Here is a 21822-nt window from a genome sequence, read left to right on the forward strand (position 1 = left end):
AAATAGCTCCTGGCAGGCACGGGGGACCATATGGGACACCGGGATTTGAACCAACCACCTTTGGTCCTGGATCGGCTGCTTGCAAGGCAAACGCCGCTGTGCTATCTCTCCGGGCCCAAGATGCTTATCTTTAATTCAGCCACCACAGATTCGACCCCTAGCATTGTGTGTTTTTCCCTAGTACCAGAAGTAAACCCTGTGTGTGACAGCTGGATGCAATCCAAAATTAAACAAAAAATACTATCTCCAGCGGCTGGAGCAATAGCACAGCATTAAGGCATTTGCCTTGCATGCAGCCAACACAAAATGAACCCCAGTTTGAATCCCAGCATCCCCTATGATCCCCCGAGCTTGACAGGAGTGACTTCTGAGCACAAAGCCAGGAGTAACTCCTGAGCACTGCCAGGTATGACCTAAAAACAAAACAAAAACAAAAACAAACTACAAAAATAATATCTCCAGGAGTGCCAAAGAGATAGTACAACTGGTACAACATAGGATATAAGCCTGGTATTTGCCTGGCATGTCAAGGCCCTAAGTTTGATTCCTGGAATCATGTGATCCCTCAAAACCACCAAGTGTGATCTTTATAGAAAGAAATATCCAGGGCTGTAATAATAGAACAGCTAGTAGAGCACTTGTCTTGCATTTGGCTGGCCTGGGTTTGAGTCCTGGCTTCCCATATGGTCCCACAGCACTGCCAGAAGTGATCTCTGAGTGCAGAGCAAAGAGTAACCCCTGAGCATCACCAGATGTGGACCAAAGACAAGGGAAGGATGGAGGGAAAGAGAAAGGAAGGAAGGAAGGAAGGAAGGAAGGAAGGAAGGAAGGAAGGAAGGAAGGAAGGAAGGAAGGAAGGAAGGAAGGAAGGAAGGAAGGAAGGAAGGAAGGAAGGAGGAAGGAAGGAAGGAAGGAAGGAAGGAAGGAAGGAAGGAAGGAAGGAAGGAAGGAGGAAGGAAGGAAGGAAGGAAGGAGGAAGGAAGGAAGGAAGGAAGGAAGGAAGGAAGGGAAGGGGAGGAAGGGAGGAAGGAAGGAAGGGAGGGAAGGAGGGAAGAGGGAGGGAGGGAGGGAGGAAGAAGGGAGGGAGGGAGGAGGAAGGGAGGGGAGGAGGAGGGAGGGATAGAAGAGAGTGGGAGGGAGGGATTGGAAGGAGGAAGAGAGGTATTGGAGAGAGTAAGGGAAGAAGGGAGGGAGGGAGGGGTTGAAAGGAGGGAGGAAGGGATTGGAGAGAAGAAGGAAAGGAGGGAGGGAAGGGAAGAAATGCTACCAATGACAGACATCACAAGCCATAGATCTGGGGCTGGCATGTGATAGACTAGGACTGATGATGATGATGATGATGATGATGATGATGATGTGAATGTGTGTGTGTGTGTGTGTGTGTGTTTCTTACAGGGCATCTCCATGTCACTTGGAATCCTTGCAGACATCTTCGTGTCCATGAGCAAAAAAGACTACGAGAAACTGAAGAACAGCCCACAGATGAACTTGGTAATGACATCACACCCATCAGAACCCTGGGGCATCTTGAACTGTCAGTTTGATGCCTATCAGGCCTGCTGGGCACGTCCATCCTCTCCTCTATATTTAGGAAGACAGTGTGACCCTCCCAGAGAGTGTGCCAGCTTGGAACAGCACCCCTGCTGGCCTACTAGGTTTTCTTACTTTACCTTGTCCCATAGAAGAGAGCACCAAGAAATAGCCAGGGAGCCAGGGAGAGAGGCAAAGAATGGTTCGTGCACTTCGCATTGGCAGGCCCAGAGTCCAAAATGTCAGCATCACACAAGCCACCAGAGCAGGCTAGAGGATCCTGGAGGCCTCTGAGCACGGCTGGGGGCAGGGGAGCCGGATCACATTCCAAAAGTTTAGATAGTCCAGCAGGAAGGGCATTTGTCTTGCATGCATCCTATCAAGTTCAATCCCCATTATTCTATAAAGTCCCTGAGCCTACTAGGAGAGATTTCTGAGAGCAGAGCCAGGAGGAACCCCAGAGCACTGGCGGATGTGGCTCAAAAGAGAAAAAAAAAGTGAATAAGGGGAAGCAGGAAGGAAAACAGTAAATAAATAAGAGTCAGAGGGGCAGGACAGGAGGGAAGGCACTTGCTTTGTTCGTGACACTGGCTCAAATCCCCAGCACAGCGTGTGGCCTCCTGAGCACTATAAGGGCTCACTTCTGAACACAGAGATCAACCCCTGGGCACTTTGGGTTTGCCCCAATCCCCAGCCAAGGAAGTAAATAGGTCCACAAATGTTACTTGGAAATAATGGGGCCAGAAAGGTCACTTCATGGATGAGAGACCCAAGTCTGACCACTGGTCCTGTATGTTCTCAGGAGCACAAACCCAAGTACATCTGGGTACAGTTTAATCCCTCAAAATAAGTAAATAAAATCTGTGGCTCAGAGGTAGAGCATGTGCCATGTATGTGTGATGCCCTGCATTAAACCCCTTGCAACATATGCACACACATGTGTGAACACACACACACACACACACACACACACACACACACGAGATTCTTCCCACCCCTGATCTCCCCAGCCCACTGTGTATGACTCTAGAACTCTTTCCGCACCTCAGACACTGCCCATGTCACTGCTGCTGTTACTGAGGCACTCCCCTCCCCTAGGGAAACCAGTGCAGCTCTCCCTTCCCTGGCACGTGCCAACCCCCAGCACACAAATGAATCTTAATGGCTGTGAAATCATCTGTCAAAATGGTCTTTGAGCGCTGATAGGGCTTCAGATGCATTTTTTCCTTAAGCAGAAAGCCACCACCATTCTCCCTGGAAGCTAGTCTGGATTATTCTGCATCTCTTAGTCCCTCTCCAGGAGCTGGGAGGGGATCATTGGTATTTGTGTGTGAGGGGAGGCTGGTTTGTGCCCCAGGATTCAGCCACACTTATTCTTTCTCCGCATTATGCAGCAATTGCTGTAATGGTGTGTGGGGTGTCTCTTTGAACCTTTTATTTTTATCATGCCTGGTGGTGTTCAGGTTACTCTGCACTTCTGCCAGTATTCCCTCCTGGCAGGCTCAGGGGACCATGTGGGATGTCAGGAATCCAACTCAGTTAGCGAAGTGCAAGGCAAGTGCTTCCCTGCTGTGCTATTGCTCTGACCCTCTTAGAATTCTAAAGAAAAGCAGACGATTGAGCCTAAGGGCACCTTTTTCCACAGGGCCTACTGAAGGACTGGGACCATCATTTGCTGGCCGCCGCAGAAGCCTGCAAGCTGGCAGCTGCCTTCAGCCCCTATACACCCTTATTTGTGCTCACAGCCATGGTAAGGGGACAGAACAGCCCCAAAAGGGTGGAGTCCGCCAGTGGGAATGGGTTAGATTTGAATAAAGTCAGCTTTGTGCTACTCAAACCCCACCCCAAAAGTGGTCTTTGTTGGAGAGCCTTGTCCCCCTGGGGGTCTGCTTTGCTCAACCTGAGGGTGCAACATTGTCTGCTACAGAGCACTGTCACACTCACCCTTTTCATTCATTTTTGTTTTTGTTTTTTTGTTTTGGGGGCACACCCGGCGGTGCTCAGGGGTTACTCCTGGCAATCTGCTCAGAATTAGCTCCTGGCAGGCATAGGGGACCGTATGGGATGCCGGGATTCGAACCAACCACCTTAGGTCCTGGATCGGCTGCTTGCATGGCAAACACCACTGTGCTATCTCTCCGGCCCACACTCACCCTTTTCAAGGCACAAAGGCTTCCAGGCTCTGTCCTCTGTGCGCAAGGTACCCACAGATCCTTTCTCCTAAACAAAGCCCTGGAGACCCTCTATCAGCAGTGTTTAGAAGCCCCACACTTACATATCTCTGGAAGTTATTATTTTCTGTTTCTTTTGTTTTGGGGCTATACCCTGCTGTGTTCAGAACTTACTCCTGGCCCTATGCTCAGGGCTCACTTCTAGCAGGGCTCAGGAGTGATGTAGTATCAGATGTGATACCCTGGATTAAAGCTGACTCAGCCATGTGTGAAGCAACCTTTTCAGTCCCTGGAACTCATTTTGTCCCCCCATTGAAACAGAAATCTCATGCTCCCATCCCAGGGGATTGAGGAGACATGAATCTGAAAGCAAATGCAATGCAGGATAATCATCACACATGGTTAAGGAGATAAAAAAAAAAAAACAGGTTCAGGAACTTCCACCATAAGCCTTCTGCTCCTAGCACTAAGACCTGTGTCACTGCACTTTAGTGATCAATAGTGGAATAAATAAATCAAATAAATCAGTAGTGGAAACAGCAAGTAGTGAACAGCAAGTTGTTTCTCCCTGAGACCTGGGAGCTTTATTGGGAACCCAAAGCCTATATCCTGGAGCGGAGAATAGGTAGGGTAAGGCATCAGTCCAAAGGTGCTTCCATCCAATGAGTAACAAGCACCAGCAAAGAAGAAATATGCTGAATAAAATGGAAACCAGTTAATCTAATATCTCTCCCTTTTTAACTTTATTGAAAAATGTAGAAATCTGAGGTAAAACAAAGTAATTCATTCCCAAGGTTCTAAGAAAAAGGCAGATCCCTCTATTTAAAAATATAAAGGGATGGCAGTTTTTTGCATAGACATAGCAAAAGTTGGGAAAAAAGAAAGAAAAAAACGTTGGCCTAAAAACAGGTTGTCCTCACCCATAAAGCATCCTTCCATGAGACCACCTATAGGCTTCAGGCATAATAATATGGCTAACTCCAAAGTCATTCTTCATGGTCCCAGGAAAGATTCTCCTCAAACACGATTGTCACAATCAAACTTCAGTAATTGATATCTTGGTTTTTACACATATCCTATGTCAAAATGAGGGTATCACAAAGCATCTCCTAGTATCATCTCTCTGTTAGGTGGTAAAGCAGGGAAACTCTCCTTGAAAGCATGTTGTTGCTGATTTCTCAGTCTTCATTAGGGTGGCATATGAGCCCATGCTGGGACAAGTAGGTGCCAAGGCAGTTAGTTCTAAAACCTGTTCTGATAGAAGGTCAATACCTGGTGTTGGTGCAGAAAGCCATGTTGGTTCCACAGATAGGACCCAAGGTTCAGGGGTGATCAGCCAATGCCCAAGTGACTAAAGCCTAAGTGACAAAGGCTCAGGGTGGAAGGCCCCCCCGTAACAAAAATTTTTGGAGCTACCATCCCTAATGCATAACTCCTCTCTATATCTAAGATTTCCCCATTTTAATGTGCCCATTATGGGGAAATAATAACAAACCAAACAACCCCTTAACCTACTTTTATCAAAAACACAAAACTCAAACGATACTATCTACTATAAATTCCTACTAACAAATTCAAAGAGGAGTGGGGAAACTACATCTACTTAAGTAAATACATAATAAATAATTATACACATCGAAGAAACACACTTAAAGAAATACACAAAGAAGGTATACATATTCCCTTTAAGTCTTTTTGAAATAGTCAGAGGGGGGATAATTCTGGAACACAGCGTCAGCTGGCAATGTGGTTTGATAAAACAGCTCACAGCAATCAGGAATCAGGAAATATCCTAGAGCTAAGGATCTCCCAAAAGCCAAAACCAGTTGCAAGTAACAGTCCATGGTGAAGAGATGTGGGAGAAAAGGGGCTGCTGAGAGCCAATCAGCAGCAACAGTGGTAGCACCTTCTTCTTGAGGCCAAGGCAGGAGTCAGGCTAGGGGTGGGAAAATGTTCCAGTGCCTGAGGAGTTAAGAACTGAGGGTAAAAAGGGTAAACTTAGAAGAAAACAAACCAGGGGTGAGAGTGTGAAAGAAAATAATAGAAAATGATGTATAAAGTTGTAAGTAGGGGATGGGGAAAAAAGAGGCCACATACAATATAGACAAACATTATGAATAATATGGATGGACGTTAAGCAAACATAGAGGTGTCCACCACATACACACATTCATAGACAATGAAGTTTGATTCATAGGTTGCAGTTGAATACTGAACCAGGTAGAATGGGTCAAACACTCCAACATATTAAAGTTGGCATGTCAGGTGGAAAACTTTTCCGATTCCTAGGAGAAACCATTATTGATGAAGGTGAACTTTGCTGGAAAAGGCTTTATTGTTTAGAATGTGCGTACAACATTCTTAAAACAATCATAATATTCAAGTCCAGAATACTAAGTAATATGATAATGAGCACTGTAATAGAGTGTACATCATGGAGTATTGTATTACAGGTCTCAAGCACCCAGGTTTCTTTCCTGAAGGCAGACTGAGAACAAAAGCATATGACATAATAGAAAACCAGTGTGAATTAAAAATACATATCAAAAAGATACTCAATAATTGAGCACTGTAGAAAAACTCTATGGCATACAGATAGATGCCTTATCCAAGGATATCTGTGGAGAGAAACATTAGATCATACAAGCAGGCATAATCAAATGGAAAATGAGTCATTTAAAATAGTTGTTAAGACATTATCATAAGCAGCACTGTATTAGGAGTCCAACAGAACATATCACTGTATGTCATTAGGGCATCCAACCTATTTCCCCAAGGATTATTATGAACAAAACCTGCAGCTGTTTCTGTGGAAAAAAAGCATTAGAACATTAGTATAGATATCTATAAAGAGCAGGTGTTAATCTAAACAGATGTATTCATTGTTGCAAGTCTCTGTGAAGTACAAAAAAATAAGCTGCTGAAAATTTTACAAATGAGTTGGAGGTTTTTGAAAATTCTTGATCATCAAATTTAAATCAGTGTTGTCTTGATGAATTTTTAATGGTTCCAAACAGAATAAATTGTATTATTCTGGCTTGTCCTTAGAATCTATAATGTACTGTGACAAGTCAAGGTTTTCTAAAGGAACGTTTCCACATAGGTTTGTTGGTTTTTCATTCACTTGCCATTGAGAGGAAAATGTTTCAGATGTAAAGCACAAGTATTGGTTTCCAAATTTCTGTCCTTTTTAAAGAATCCTGCTTTATGTTATAGTGGCTGCACTAAACTTTATTATTGTCCCTCAGTTCTTCTTTGAAAAATAACTTAAGGCAATCTTGCAGCAATCTTCAACATCTATAGATGTCAAAGGCAAGAGTAAATGAATAAAGATCTCAAATATTCAAGATACTTGGTGGCAGGTGAGGCACTGAACTGTAGATTTGAGCTAGCTTTGGAAAAGTGTAGCAGTTATAGACTCCTTAAACTGCTGTGTCTCTGTCAAGCTTGTTTTGCGGCTTTTGAGTCAATAAGATGATCACTGTTTTCCTCTTTATGTCTTTTCTGCCTATCAGCTTTGTTCAAGTCCTGATAAAGACCCTCCATCAGGAATAGAAGTAGTTTATGTGGCTCTTGTTGATTGTGCCCTGCAAACTGGTCATTTAGCTTTAAATGGTCATCTTAAAGTCTTTCGGGTCGATATACCTGTGTTGTCCTGCCCTCAAGGCTTTTATAATTTTGCCGAACTTTTCTCCCACTTTGCCTTTATGTCCCAATGGATTTGAACTATTAATGTTCTCCTTGTAATGATTTTGGTAAAAAATAATCAAACTTGGAATTTGAACTTAGAATATTATACAGGCTGGATAATTGTAATATTAAGTTCATGTAACAAGTGTTTCCAAAATTATGAAGTCCTGTGAGAGCAGGACCAGCTCCCTCATTTACAGAACCAAGGTTCTGAAACTGGTTATTTCCACTCCTGATAGTCTCTGCCTCAATGTAAGGTGTCAGCTTATTGTCCTGGTTACTTACCTGTTGAGGTCAGTTTGTTTCCTGCTTCTCTTCCTCTCCAGTAGTCAATGTTGGGTCTGAAGGGAGGCTTGCAGTCTTATAAGACACTGGTGTTTGAGTTTTTTTTCTTTTGTGAGAATCCTGATTCTGACCAGGCATAGTCCTCTATTTTAATAATTAAGTTTTGAGGGTTCTGTGAGCTCTTTCAACTATGCCTTGTCCCTAAAGATTATAGGGGATTCCAGTGATATGTTTGACTTGCCATTCTTTGCAAAATGAAGATTTTACAGGTTTTGGCAGGACCATTGTCCATTTTTTTGTTTTGGTTTGTAGTTTTTTAGCCACACTCAATGATACTCAGGTTACTCCTAGCTATGTGCTTAGAAATCTCTCCTAGCTCAGGGGACCATGTGGACTCCAGGGATCAAACCCAGGTCAGTCCTGGTTCAGCCGCATGCAAGGCAAAAACCCTATCACTATGCCTTTGCTCTGGTCCCCCATTGTCCATTTTTATGAATTTGGGTATACCCATGACAAAAAAAGCATTGTAGCATGAAGTTGCAACCATCTTTAGCTCTTAACAGTAGCCTTTGTGTTCCCCAGATAAAATGTGAGTATGTGTTGACAACAACACGGAGATAGGGTTTCTTTGGACACTCAACACTTGTAATACCAATTTTCCATGGCCCCAATTATGTGTGTTCTTTTATTCAAAAGCATGAAAATGATACATTTATCAAAAATTTGTGTGGCTTATGAAATATGACAGTTCACATGCAGGCTGCGGGCATTTGTATGTAGCATTGCATGTTCTTCTGCAGGTGACTTAAATATTGGCATGGCTAAATCGTCAGCAGTTTCATTTTCTTGAGCCATAGGCCCTGGGAGGCCAAAATGGGCTCTTATGTGAGTGATGAAGATTGGCTCAGAACACTTTTATAGAAGATATTGTAATTGCTGACCAATTCCTGAACCACATGGTTATGGGCATTTATGGAAGCAGTGTCTATCCCAGGGAAAAAAACGATCACAAAGGCTGAATTACTTACTACATTGCATGACTCTGAAGCATGTGATAGTATTTTTTTTTTTTTTTTTTTTGGTTTTTGGGCCACACCCGGCAGTGCTCAGGGGTTACTCCTGGCTGTCTGCTCAGAAATAGCTCCTGGCAGGCACCATATGGGACACCGGGATTCGAACCAACCACCTTTTGGTCCTGGATCGGCTGCTTGCAAGGCAAACGCCGCTGTGCTATCTCTCCGATGTGATAGTATTTTAAAGTAGCAAGTTCCACTTATTATGTGGAATTGCCATTTTTGGCACGATTGTGGTCAGTGATGGGCCAGTGATTCTGCCTTTTCCTGATGATAACTGTCAAAGTAAAATAAAAAAGGTTGTCAGGTATAAGTGAGGAATGGATAATTGAAGAAATTACAAAATGTGTCCTTCTGAAAAGAAATTCCAGGCCTTTTCAGCAGTATAATGGAAGGAAACTTCTCCTGAAAAATCTGATAGGGCTCTTTGAAGGAGCTCGCTGACAGGTAATATGCATTCTACTTCCATTTTTGGAGTTGACAGGACTATTATTTCAGGATCAAAAACTAACAAAGAAACTACTCTGAGCCTTGCTTTGATGATAGGAGCAGCAATCAATTATAAATAGAGCACAAATGTTCAAGGCTGATTGTTGTGTAACTAAACCCGTTCTAAAAGCCCTCACAGCTGAGCAATAGCACCTGCAGGAGAATGAGAAGTTGTAAAAATTAGAAGCCACACCTTTTCTCCGGTATAAACCTGGAAATATAGGACTTTGGGAGCTGGCCCATCAAAATTTCCAATTCCATTAGGGCCTTTTGAGTTAAACAGCTGGGGCTATTGAAGTCTAAATCTCCCTCCAGTGTGCTGAATTAAGTTGCTGAGTTCAGAGTTTGGAATCCCAAGGGAGGAATGGATCCAATTTATGTCACCTAAGAGTATTTGAAAATCATTAAATGTCCTTAGATTTTTCTGATAAATAGGGATCTTTTGGGGATAAACTGAAGTAAGCTTCAACAAGAAACCCAAGTATTGGGGCTGGAGTGATAGCGCAGAGATAGGGTATTTGCCTTGCATGTGGCTGACCCAGGACAGACCTCAGTTTGGTCCCCAAAGTCCCATATGGTCCCCCAAGCCAGGAGCGATTTCTGAGCACATAGCCAGATAACCCCTGAGTGTCACCAGGTGTGGCCCAAAAGAAAGAAAAAAGAAAAAGAATTGAAATGAGGCAAAGTCTGATTTTTTTCTGTGGCAATTTTTTTTTTATTTTCTTGGTCACACCCAGCGGCACTCAGGTGTTACTCCGGCTCTGTACTCAAAAAATCGCTCCTGGCAGGCTCAAAGGGGGCCATATGGGATGCCAGGGATTGACCCAGGTCCATCCCAGGTCCTCTGTGTGCAAGACAAATGCCCTATCACTGTTTGCTATCACTCTGGTCCCCTGTGACAATTTTTAAACCAGCAGATTGCATGCATGTGATGATATACTCATACAAATATTTTAATTCTCAGTTAGTATATCAGGATAAAAGAATACTATCCATGTAGTGGATAACATAAACATTAGGAAATCTTTCATGGGAAGGACACAGAACTACATCAACAAAATTTTGACACATTGTGGGTGAGTTCACCATGCCCTGAGGCAAAATAATTGAAACTGCCATATGAGGGCTCTATTATTGAGCGGAAAACTGAAAATGCAAAATACTTTCAGTCTTTTGAGTGAATTCGAAATAGTTTAAAAAAAAAAAAGTCTTTTAAGTCAATTACTATCAAAGTCCAGTCTTTTGGAATGGCTACTGGTGAAGGCAGGCCATTCCATAATTTCCCCCATAGGAACCATGGATGAATTGACAACTCTTTTTTTTTTTTTTTTTTTTGGTTTTTGGGCCACACCCGATGGTGCTCAGGGGTTACTCCTGGCTGTTTACTCAGAAATAGCTCCTGGCAGGCACGGGGGACACCGGGATTCAACCAACCACCTTTGGTCCTGGATCGGCTGCTTGCAAGGCAAATACCGCTGTGCTATCTCTCTGGGCCGAATTGACAACTCTTAAATCAGATAAAAGTCTCCAGCTACCTGGTTTCTTTTGAATTACAAATATAGGCAATATCCATTCAGAAAAGAGGTTTCAGTGTATCCCAGTCTCTAGCTGCCTGTCAACTAAATTTTCAGCGCCCCTAATTTTGTAATGTTCATGGGCCACTGTGGAATCCACTTAACTCTTTCCTTGGCTACGAAAACCCTTCAGGAGACAAAAATGTTTCCAGTTCTTCCTCCAGTTTGAAATGTATTTTGTTTTGATTTGCTTTGAGGCTACACCTGGCTGTGCACTCAGGAGTGACTTCTGGCAGGCTCGGGTGGGGGGACCATATGGGATGCCAGAGACAGGAACCTTAGTTGTCCTATGCAAGGCAAACACCCTTCCTGCTTTGCTATCGCGCCACCCTGCAAAGCATGTTTGTCTGATTCTATTCTTGTTTGCAGAATATCCGTGGTACCTGCCTGCTGTCCTACAGCAGTACCCACGACTGCCCTCCAGGAAAGAAAGCTCAGTATCTGTACGAAGCCCAGGAGGCCTTTGGAATTGGCCTTCTCACCTGGAGAGGAGACCAAGAGCCAGCCACTGGGAAACAGGAGCTCCACAGTTTCCTCAAAGCTGCTTTTGGGCTCACCACAGTGCATCGGCGGCTCTTTGGGGAGAGAGAGAATGTCTACACCATAGGGGAGATGTGCAGGGCAGCAGTGGAGAAGCTGCACACCCTCGGCAAGGCCACAGGAAGTCCCGGGAAAGCTGAGCTCTCTCAGGAAATCCTAGCAACAGTCAGCCGCATAAAGGAACATTTCCAAAGTCAGCAATTCTCGAAGGCCAACCAGGACTGCCGGTCCTTTGTGCCAGAAAGTTTCGAGTGTGGGCTCGAGAAACTCATCTTGCTCAGGCGAGTGGATTTCCAGGAGGTTCTCCAAGCCCACTCGCAGCACCACGCTTCTGTGTGCCAAGTTTTCGAACGTTCTTGCGGCAGCATCGCAGAGGAACAGAAAGGTGTGAAGGCCGGAGTGTGCGTCACGACGCTGAAGACAGAAACCCAAAGCACCGCCACGGAGGATGGCACGCATGATGAAACGACATCTAGAAAAGGTCTCCGAAAGTTGGGCTCCCCCGGGGCTGCAGGGGCTCAAGAAAAATGGGGCAAAGAGCAGAGGGAGAACTGGGCCCATGCACCTGCTTTCGGGGTCCCCTCTGCTCCAGAGCTAGGCTGTGCTGGAGATGCTGCTCCGAACCGCTCTCCTAGTGGCAGCCACAGTGACGACTCCTGGAGCCGACTGTCCGAGCTCAGCCCTGACAGCAGCTGGGAAGCAGTGGGCTCTCCAGGAGGTGCCACTTCCCCGCTGGCGAGGCCTGGCCCGGAGGACACGGCGAACACCACAGCCGGCTCTGCAGAATTTCGGGCGGGTAGTGGGGAAGGGAGCAACCAGCCGACTGGGCCTTCGGAGCTGATGAACCTGAAAGATTTGCGGGTTGTGGGTGTCGGTGCTTCGGTGGCAAAGGCCAAGGAGTGCTCCCGAAACGCTCCTGCTCCTCCCACACAGCCCTGTGGGCCTGCAGCCGCCCCTGCACCGACTACTTCCAGCCCGCAGGGTTCCCTGGCCACGGACTCCTCCTTCGAAGGAGCAGAAACCTTTGAACTCCTCGGCGCGTTCGCAGGTATGCCTTGCGAGGACAGAGGCGGGCAAGGGGACGCGAGGCGAGAAGGAACCTCCCGGGGAGGCCCCGGCCGCACCCGCAGGCTCCGCTCCGGCTGGGTGGACCCCGAAGAGGAAACAGCGGAAAGCACGTCCGAAGTGCCCGTGTGCGGCAAGCACTCGCAGGACCCTCCCGGAGGCTGCCCCGCGGTGGGGGACAGCTCTCTCGCTCTGGGCAGGCCTGCTGGGCCCCCGACGTCCGAGGGCAGCACCGGCGGAGCCTGGGGGCTGCAGGGCGCCCACCTCGGCACGTCCACGGTGGGTCCCAAAGGCGTGGACGGGCCTTGGGAGCGCAGACCCGGCTCTCACGGGCTCCGCGCTCCGGCACACGGAAAGGGCCGCGTCCCTGTGGGCCTGGACGAAGACGGCACCACGGAGGAAGGAGCCCGGGGCCCAGACGCGGGTTCCCCTGCGCGTTCCAGCGCTTCTCCCGACGTGGAAAGCCCGAGCTCCTTGCTCAGCGCCAGCGCCAGCGCCAGTTCTTTCGTCTCCCTGCCCGAGCCCACCCGGCCCGAAGTGCAGGCGGCGCTGGAGAAGCGCGCGCTGCAGCCCCAAGACTTGGAAAAGCTCCTGGCCGGGGTGCGGCGCGACTGGCTGTTCCGGAGACTGGCTGGCACCGGGCTGGTTGGGGAGCCCCCGCTGCACAAAGCGCACCGTAAGGACTGTACCTGGGGCCGGCTCCCCGAGCGCAATCGCGGGGAGAGAAACAGGCAGGGTACCGTCAGGAGAGCTCGGCTCGCATGCCGCTGTGCCTCTCCTTCCCAGGAATGTCCCTGTGCCCCCCTACAGTGCTTTGTGCGGGATAGGATGGCTTCGGGGTCTCCCTTACACCCTTCTGTGCTTAAGGTTGGCCCGGGATGTGCGAGGCAGGCAGGGAGCCCAAGAATTTTGATGCAGACTTCCACGGGGTCTCCACACAGCATTCTCACCACTCACCTGGTGGGTTTCTCAGATTCGAGGTCTAGTGGTTGACTTGCTTGAGGTACCCGCCCCCCCCCCAGCCCCGATGCCTCATCGCTGGCCTATGTACTGGGTCAGGTACCCCTTGTGTGGTGATCAGCACAGTCCTGCTTTGGCCAGGACTCTGTTAGGTGTCACAGGCCAGCCCCAGCCCCAGCCCTGGGTGCTTCCAGGCAGCCTTTGCGTCTCACCACTCGGAAATTTATGATGGAGGGGCTGGGGAGAAAGTTGGCCGGTAAAACCCGTCTCATAGTCAAATGCCAGCCTTTATGCTATGGAGATGTTTGTGAGTCAAAGGCTATTTCTCTTCATTATATTTGTGAAACGTTTGGAGAGGGGTTGGGTCACACCCAGTGGCACTCAGGGGTTGTTACTCCTGGTTTTGTGCTCAGAAATCACTCCTGACAGTTCTGGGGACTATATGGGATATTGGGGATTAAACCTGGATGCGCTACATTCAAGGCAAACGCCCTACCCACTGTGCTATTGCTCTGGCCCATGAAGCCCTTTTTTTTTTTTATTATTATTATTACATTTCATGGACTTTTCAAGCTAAGTCATGAAAGAGACTGAAATTTGCAAAATCTTGCAAAGAAGTTGTAGCCTTCAGAAGAACTGAGGAGGATCTGGATCACTGCTCTTTGGTGTGGATGTGGCCCGGTCCTTTTGGAAATTGAGTCAATTTTCCCTTTTCCTTTGCAGATGCTCTTCTGTTAAAATATTCCAAGAAATCCGAATTGTGGATGGCCCAAGAAACGGTGGTTTATTTGGGGGACTATCTGAATGTGAAGAAGGAAGGCAGGCAGAGAAAGGCTTTCTGGGTTTACCATCTTCATCAAGAAGAAACTCTAGGGAGGTAACATTGAGAAAATTGCCTGGTCACAATGCAAACGCGCTAACACCATTGTCCTTGGTTGGCCACTGACTGGAAGACTGGAAGGAGCTGAAGAAAACTGGCCACAATGTGCATCACCCTCTATCTGCTTCTCTTCCTTTTCCACACTAATTTATTACTAGCAGGTTCCAGGTGGTCAGGACCCATATTAGATCATCCATGACTGGATTTTCTATATCCAGAGTTTAAACCCACTGGGGTGATGTTTATGCCATTATATAAATTTTATATATAAAGTACATACATATGAAAAATATACATCTGGACAGAGACCCTTAAATACTCTCATTAAAATACTAAAATGCTGGCACAGTTTGTTTAAAAAAATTCAGTAGAGCCAGGGAGTTAGCTCAGTAGGCTGGAACAAATTAGATCAGCACAGAAACCCCTGTACCATGTGGTCCCCAGAGAACTGCCAAGAATGACTCCAGAGCACTGAGCACCAGTGAGTGTGGCCCTGAAACAGAAGAGACATCTGTAGATCATTTTAATTATCACAGGATGGAGAGGTAGCACAGAGGTTAAGGCACTTGTCTTGCACGTGTTTGTTTGAGCTAATTCTCTCCCTGGTAACACATCTGGCCTCCCCAAAAGGGGTCACTCCTGAGCACTGCCAAAATCATACACACCCAAAATATCAACAATTTATTATATTTATGGATATTTATATTATATTCCTTCAGTCACCTGGCAGGAAAAGACCCAGGGCTCAGCTCAGGAGCACTCAGATGAGAGCGGGTCTCCAGTTGTTGGGGGGCAGTGGCAGCCTTTTTTTTCTGTTAGATCCTTCAGCTGATTATATGCATTATTCCTCAGCCTAGTTCTTAATGATTAGAATCAAGCCTGTGCATTTTAGGGAGAACAATCTGCTATATCTGACTCAGTCGTTCAAGTGACCCAAGAACACTCATAGAAACACCCAGAATCACATTCCACCAACATTTAGTCAAACCATGAGAAGTCAGGAGTCTCCCCCAGCACTACGTGCTCTGCGGATCAGGGGGTGCTGACAAAGGTACCGGAGAGAAACTAAGCTCTTTCCTAGAAGCTGAGGATAAGGTAGCAGCTTGGATACATTCCTGCCCATCTCTGGCCTACTCTGACAGAGATGGTGTTTCTGCGTGTGCTTTCTGTTCCTGCTGCAGGTATGTCGGGAAAGAATACAAGAAACCCAGGGGAATCTGGCAGCACTTTGCCGATGTGGAGCGGCAGATGACAGCCCAGCACTACGTGACTGAGTTTAACAAGAGACTTTATGAGCATAAGGTCCCCACACAGATCTTCTATATCCCCTCCACAGTAGTGTTGGTGAGAACGAAGGGGCTGTGGGTGCTGTTAGTCAGGCCCTTGTGGGCAGACAGAATGGATTTCTAGTGGCTTCTACCATCACCTTCATTCTCATACAGCCTAGTAAACTCAGTTCCTAGACTTTTATCTTCTAGCAGAGATGGATGTGTCTGATTTGACCCTCCATATCAGACATCCTTTCTCATCCTTTCAGAAATTCTGAATATCATCCTTTTTTTTTTTTATGGTTTTTTGGGTCACATCCGGCGGTGCTCAGGGGTTACTCCTGGCTGTCTGCTCAGAAATAGCTCCTGGCAGGCCGGGGGGCCATATGGGACACTGGGATTCGAACCAACCACCTTTGGTCCTGGATCGGCTGCTTGCAAGGCAAACGCCACTGTGCTATCTCTCCGGGCCCCATATCATCCTTTTTCTTCCAGGTCTTACTGGAATCACCTTTCCTACAGGGTCATGGTCAAGTTGGCATTGAGAGAGTTTTGAGTCAAATTTTCCTAATGACCTTATGACTTTGTTATTTTACACAGACAAGTTCCTTACTGGAATATCAGGCATATCTTTCCTTTTATATTACTTTATTTAAACACTGTGGTTTACAAGGTTGTTCATAACACTATTATTTTTTCACAGTTACAACGTTTTTCATGAGTGAGTTTCAGCCATACAATGACCAACACCCTTCACCAGTGCACATTTCCCACCACCATGTCCCCAGTTTCCCTTCTAACCTCCATCCTGACCTCCTCTCCCTAGCCTGCTTCTGTGGCAGACATATCTCTCTCTCTATCTCTCTCTCACTCTCTGTATCTCATTGTTTTTTTTAGACACCATGGTTATAATTTTGTTACTAAAGTATCCAGAATATTGCTTTTCCTTGTCCAGAGTGATCATTCCCAACTCTCTTTGTCAGAGTGGTCCTTTTTCCTTCCCTAACTGCACTCTCCTGCTCTCTGTGACGAGCTTCCTACAGTGGATGGGTCCTCCTAGCCCTTGTCTCTATTATATTTTCTTTATATCCCACAAATGAGGCATTGCACTTTCTTCTAGTTAAATACCAAAGATGAGCACTTAACAAATATTAATTATAGCCCCAGAAATATCTGCAGAGCACATCAAATTGCACAAAAAGTCTGTGCTAAGATTTCAGCTCAGAGTCCGACACCTGGTCCATAGACTTCCCAACAAGCCAGGCCTCAAGGTCCAATGTTCATGTGAACATTTTATGAAAGAATTTCAGGTTCTCCTCTATTCCCCATGCAGTAGTAAGCCCTAATAAGTATCTACATGGACTTTTTTTCTCATCTAATTCTGGTAACTAAATCCTAAGGTCACTATTACTATTTTCCCCTTTCTTCCCTTTGTTGTTGTTGTGCTTATTGGACACTGCACACACCTATTTTTGCACCAGAAAATACACTTGGCATGTGGGAGGTGCCGGGGATCGAACCCTGTGTGTGAACCCTGTGTCACATCTTCAAGGCAGGTTATCTACCATGGAGTTGCTTGCCTGGGCCTTAGCATAGCTGCTAGTGAATCTACTTTATAAATGAGAAACCCAACATCTGGAGCTCTAGAAAGACTTCCAAGAGGCAAAGCCTAGATTCAGAGTGAGATGGGTCACACTGCCTGCCATTTTCTATTTGCAGATTTTGGAAGGTATGACAATCAAGGGATGTATCAGCGTGGAGCCTTACATTCTCGGAGAATTTGTCAAACTGTCAAATAATAAGAGTGTGGTGAAAACAGAGTACAAAGCCACAGAATATGGGCTGGCTTATGGCCATTTTACTTATGAATTTTCCGATCACCAAGATGTCGTGGTTGACCTACAAGGTAGGTCAAACCAGAAGTTGCTTTCTTTGTTTCAAGTTATTTATTGGTGAATGAGTGTTAAGTTTCATAAATAGTCTGAAAAGGGGGCCAGAAAGATAGCATGGAGGTAAGGCGTTTGCCTTTCATGCAAAAGGTCATTGGTTTGAATCCCAGCATACCATATGGTCCCCCAAGCCTGCCAGGAGCAATTTTGGAGGGTGGAGCCAGGAGTAACCCCTGAGCGCTGCCGGGTGTGAAACCAAAAAAACAAACAAACAAAAAAAGTCTGAAAAGGATTTAGTTGTTAAATGATTATTCCATGCATGAAACAAATTGATTTTGATCATGTGGAACAAATGATGCCTGAATTGATGTCTAAAGTTTTTACTGTATTGAAAGAGTCACCTATTTAGGGAGAAGGTCCAGTAGAAATTGATTCTAGAGACAATTCATCACAGATTTAAACTTTTTCATTGCTGGGGCCAAAGCGATAGCATGGCAGGGAGGGTATTTGCCTTGCATGTGGCCAACCTGGATTTGATCCCCAGAATCCAATATTGGTCCCTCTTGTACCACCACAAATGACCCCTGGGAGCAGAGCCAGGAGTAAGCCGTGAGGCCAGAGCAATAGCTCAGTGGGTATTGCACTTGCCTTGCACCTGGCCGACCTGGGTTTGTTCCACCATCACATATGCTACCCTGAGCCTATCAGGGGTGATTCCTGAGTGAAGAGCCAGGAGTGACCCCTGAGAGCAGCAGGGTGTGCTCCCCCCACCAGGAAAGAGGCTGGAGTTATAGCACAGTCATAGGGTGTTTGCTTTGCTGTGTCCAACCCGAGATGGACCTGGATTCAATTTCCAGGATCTTATATGGTTCCCTGAGCCTGCCAGGAGCAATTTCTGAATGAAGAGGTAGGAGTAATCCCTGAATGCTACCGGGTGTGGCTGAAAACCCACAAATACAGAAAAAAGACAAATAGAGTAACTCCTGAGCACTGCCAGGTGTGGCCCAAGAACAAAAAAACAAAAATTTTATTGTTGGGGCCAAAGAGATAGCACAGCAGGGAGGGTGTTTGCCTTGTCTGCCATCAACCTGGGTTCTGTCCCTGGCATCCCATATGGTGCTTTGAGCACCACCAGGACTGATACCTTTGTGCAGAACCAAGGGTTATCCCTGAGTATTGCAAAAATTTTATTGTTGAGAGATTCATTTCAGCTGTGCAGTGGATGAGGGATCAAACTTAGGGCCTACAAAGTGGATGATATCAAACCATTTCACCAGCCTCATACCAGCTTTGTTTCTTTCACTCAGTGGATTCGAGTGATGTGAGTTTCTTGTTGCATTTTTTCATGTGTCAAAACATTTTCTTTGCTCTGGAGCAAAAGAAAACATTTTACCTTTTACCTTCCATTACAAATGCAGTGCTGGATTTAATAATCTTTATAGATCTTTATGAACCAGAAGACCAGACAAGCCTTAATCTTTGAATAATTCTTCTGACATTTTATTTATCAGAATCGGGGTACAGAAAGCGAGATCAGCAGGCTGAGCACATGTTTTACATGCAGAAGTCCTGGGTTCATTTAGTACATGGTCGCACACATACTGCCACCGTTGAACCCCAAGCACAGAGCAAGTGTGGCCCCTGAGCACCCCCAGATTTGCCCCCAAAAATCTCAAAAAATATGATTCAATGCTCTATCCTCATCTTGTCTATTTTTCATACATTTAGTATCATTCCACATTATTTATTTTACTGACACTGTTTATTATTTTGTCCTTGTCCCCCAAGAATGCTAGCTTGATGAGGTTTATTTAGTATTAGTATTGCTTGCTCAATACTTTATCCCCAGTGCTCAGTGTTTGTCTGTCGTATGCATTTGGTAATTTTTTGTTGAAGGAACAGAGGAAGATCTGAATTAATGAAGAAGGCACCAAATCACTATTGTGATTTTTTGTAATTATGTGGGCTGTATTTTGTTGTTAGTTCCTGGAATAATTAGTGGTCGAGATATGACCTATTTGACTAATTTAGTTCCCCAGCATTCAGTTCTTTTTTCTGTTCTTGTTTGTTTGTTTGTTTGCTTGTTTGTTTGCTTGTTTGTTTGTTGTTGTTGTTTTTGGTTTTTGGGTCACACTGGGCCGTGCTCAGGGGTTACTCCTGGCTCTATGCTCAGAAGTCGCTTCTGGCAGGCTCAGGGGACCATATGGGATGCCAGGATTCGAACCACCGACCTTCTGCATGCAAGACAAACATTTTACCTCCATGCTATCTCTCCGGCCCCTTTTTTCAGTTCTTTGTTTGTGGTTTTGGGCCACACTCAGTGATGTTCAGGGCTTGCTCCTTGCTCTACACTCAAGGATCACTTCTGGCAGGGCTCAGGGGACTATATTGGTTGCCGGGGATAGAATCGGGGGCTGCAGCATGCTATACTAAATTTTCAAAAAAAAAAAACAAATATCAACCACAGAATAGCCAAGGTCTTACTGCATCCCCTGAAGCATGATCATCTTGACTTTAAGGCATTAATGCTCCAATCTCTTTGTTTCTCTTGTAGGCTGGGTGACAGACAATGCCAAGGGTCTCATTTACCTCACAGACCCCCAAATCCACTCTGTAGGCCAGAAAGGCGTCTGCTCCAACTTTGGCAAGAGGGGTGTGTCCTACTTCTTTAATGACCAGCATGCAAAATGCAATGAAATTTGCCACCTGCTTGCTCTGACAAGACCGACCATTGACTAATTTACCCAACTCCACCCCCGACTCCTAACAAGACGGACCCCAATGCAGTCACCCACTGCTGTGTCTCATCCTTCTAGGCCTGCGAAGTTCCATCCGGTGATTTATGAGAAAAACCAGCCACTTTCACTTCATTTTATTTTGTCTAATCTTATTTTGCGGCCACACCCAGCTGTGCTCAGGGATTACTCCTGGCTCTTCACTCAGGAATCGCTCCTGGGGGAAATTGGGGAACTCTATGGGATACTGGTGATAGAATCTGGGTCAGGGGCCGGGTAGGTGGCGCTGGAGGTAAGGTGTCTGCCTTGCAAGCGCTAGCCAAGGAAGGACCGCGGTTCGATCCCCCGGCGTCCCATATGGTCCCCCCAAGCCAGGGGCGATTTCTGAGCACATAGCCAGGAGTAACCCCTGAGCGTCAAACGGGTGTGGCCCAAAAACCAAAAAAAAAAAGAATCTGGGTCAGCCCAGTCCAAGGCAAGCTCCTTGCTGTGTACTATGGCTCCAGGTCATATTAAATCAAAGTTGCATGATCCTTGGGTTTGCTGCCTAAGAGTAGCTCAGGAATTGGCTGGATCTCAGCCTGAGTCCTGCAGCAGCAGGACCATGGAAAAAACACCCACTTGCCCCTAGATGAACCCCTCAGCTGAGACAAGAAACTAAAGACAGACATTCAGTGGGCTCTGTATGCAGGAAGACCAATTTAATCTCAGCTCCACTGAATGTGCCCTCTTTCCTCTCTTCCCCCAGAAATTTTCAGTGGTTTAATGTCCTAATTTTCAACCTTCTACCTCAAATCTCAGCATTAAGCATCAGCAGATGTCACAGTAACTAAAAATTTTTTGTGATTTTTTTCCACATTAAATTTCATAACTACAATATATACCTCAACACAGGCCTGGTCTGTATTGTGAATTAGGGGACAAAAAAATAAATTTCATAACTACAGCATTATTCTTTATTGGTTGTTGTTTTCTGTTTTCTGATTATTTGGTTTTGGCTACACCCAGTGGCACTCAGAGGTTACTCCTGACTCTGCTCTCAGAAACTATTCCTGGCAGGCTTGGGGGGACCCTTGGGATCCTAGGGATCAAACTTAGGCCAGCATATATGAGGCCAATGCCTTACCCTCTTTGCTATCATTCCAGCCCCTGTTTGATAGTTGTTGTTTGGAGGCCACACCTGGTGTTGCATTAAATAATTAACGATGGGTCTGGATGGCGATGGATGGAGGCCTTTGTGCTTAGGCCCCAGCCACGTGGCTTCATCCCCATCCAGCTGGCGGATTCCAGGCCCAGGTAATCGGCGTAATCAAGACTCACTCACATGCAGGCATTAGGAAGCATCATCTTTATTCATGCCCTAGCCACCACGTGTCTGTGGCCTATTCATAACCTTTCAAGCACCGCAATATTTTGCTAGCCCTGCATCTTATTTCCTGTTAGCCATCTTCCCTTTGGGCTCCATGCTGGTCAAAGACCAGAACACAGAAACCCAGAAGCCAGAGCGCACAGCAGCGCAGAAAGGGCAAAGAGCCAAAAGGGCAAAAAGCCAAAAAGGGCAAAAAGCCAAAAGGGCCGAATTCCCTTGGTCCAAGCCTTATATAACATTTCCCAGACCCCTCCCAGGAATGGGAGGGTCTAGCAGGTAAGGTTACACCTACTATCCGGTTCCC

General features: G+C 46.0%; 1 protein-coding gene across 1 annotated transcript in view; it reads left to right on the forward strand.

Moving 5' to 3' along the window:
* The window catches only part of ALPK1 (alpha kinase 1), a 59380-nt gene extending 39077 nt beyond the window's left edge, over positions 1–20303 (forward strand). The window contains exons 7-13 of the mRNA XM_049786552.1: positions 1396–1491; positions 3176–3280; positions 11182–13093; positions 14101–14254; positions 15439–15601; positions 17245–17431; positions 19969–20303. Coding sequence (XP_049642509.1) covers positions 1396–1491; positions 3176–3280; positions 11182–13093; positions 14101–14254; positions 15439–15601; positions 17245–17431; positions 19969–20153 — 2802 coding nt within the window. The 3' untranslated portion in view covers positions 20154–20303. The remainder of the gene's footprint in view (positions 1–1395; positions 1492–3175; positions 3281–11181; positions 13094–14100; positions 14255–15438; positions 15602–17244; positions 17432–19968) is intronic.
* The last annotated feature ends 1519 nt before the right edge of the window (positions 20304–21822 follow it).

This window comes from Suncus etruscus, chromosome 14 (assembly GCF_024139225.1).
Source record: "Suncus etruscus isolate mSunEtr1 chromosome 14, mSunEtr1.pri.cur, whole genome shotgun sequence".
Classification (NCBI taxonomy): domain Eukaryota; kingdom Metazoa; phylum Chordata; class Mammalia; order Eulipotyphla; family Soricidae; genus Suncus; species Suncus etruscus.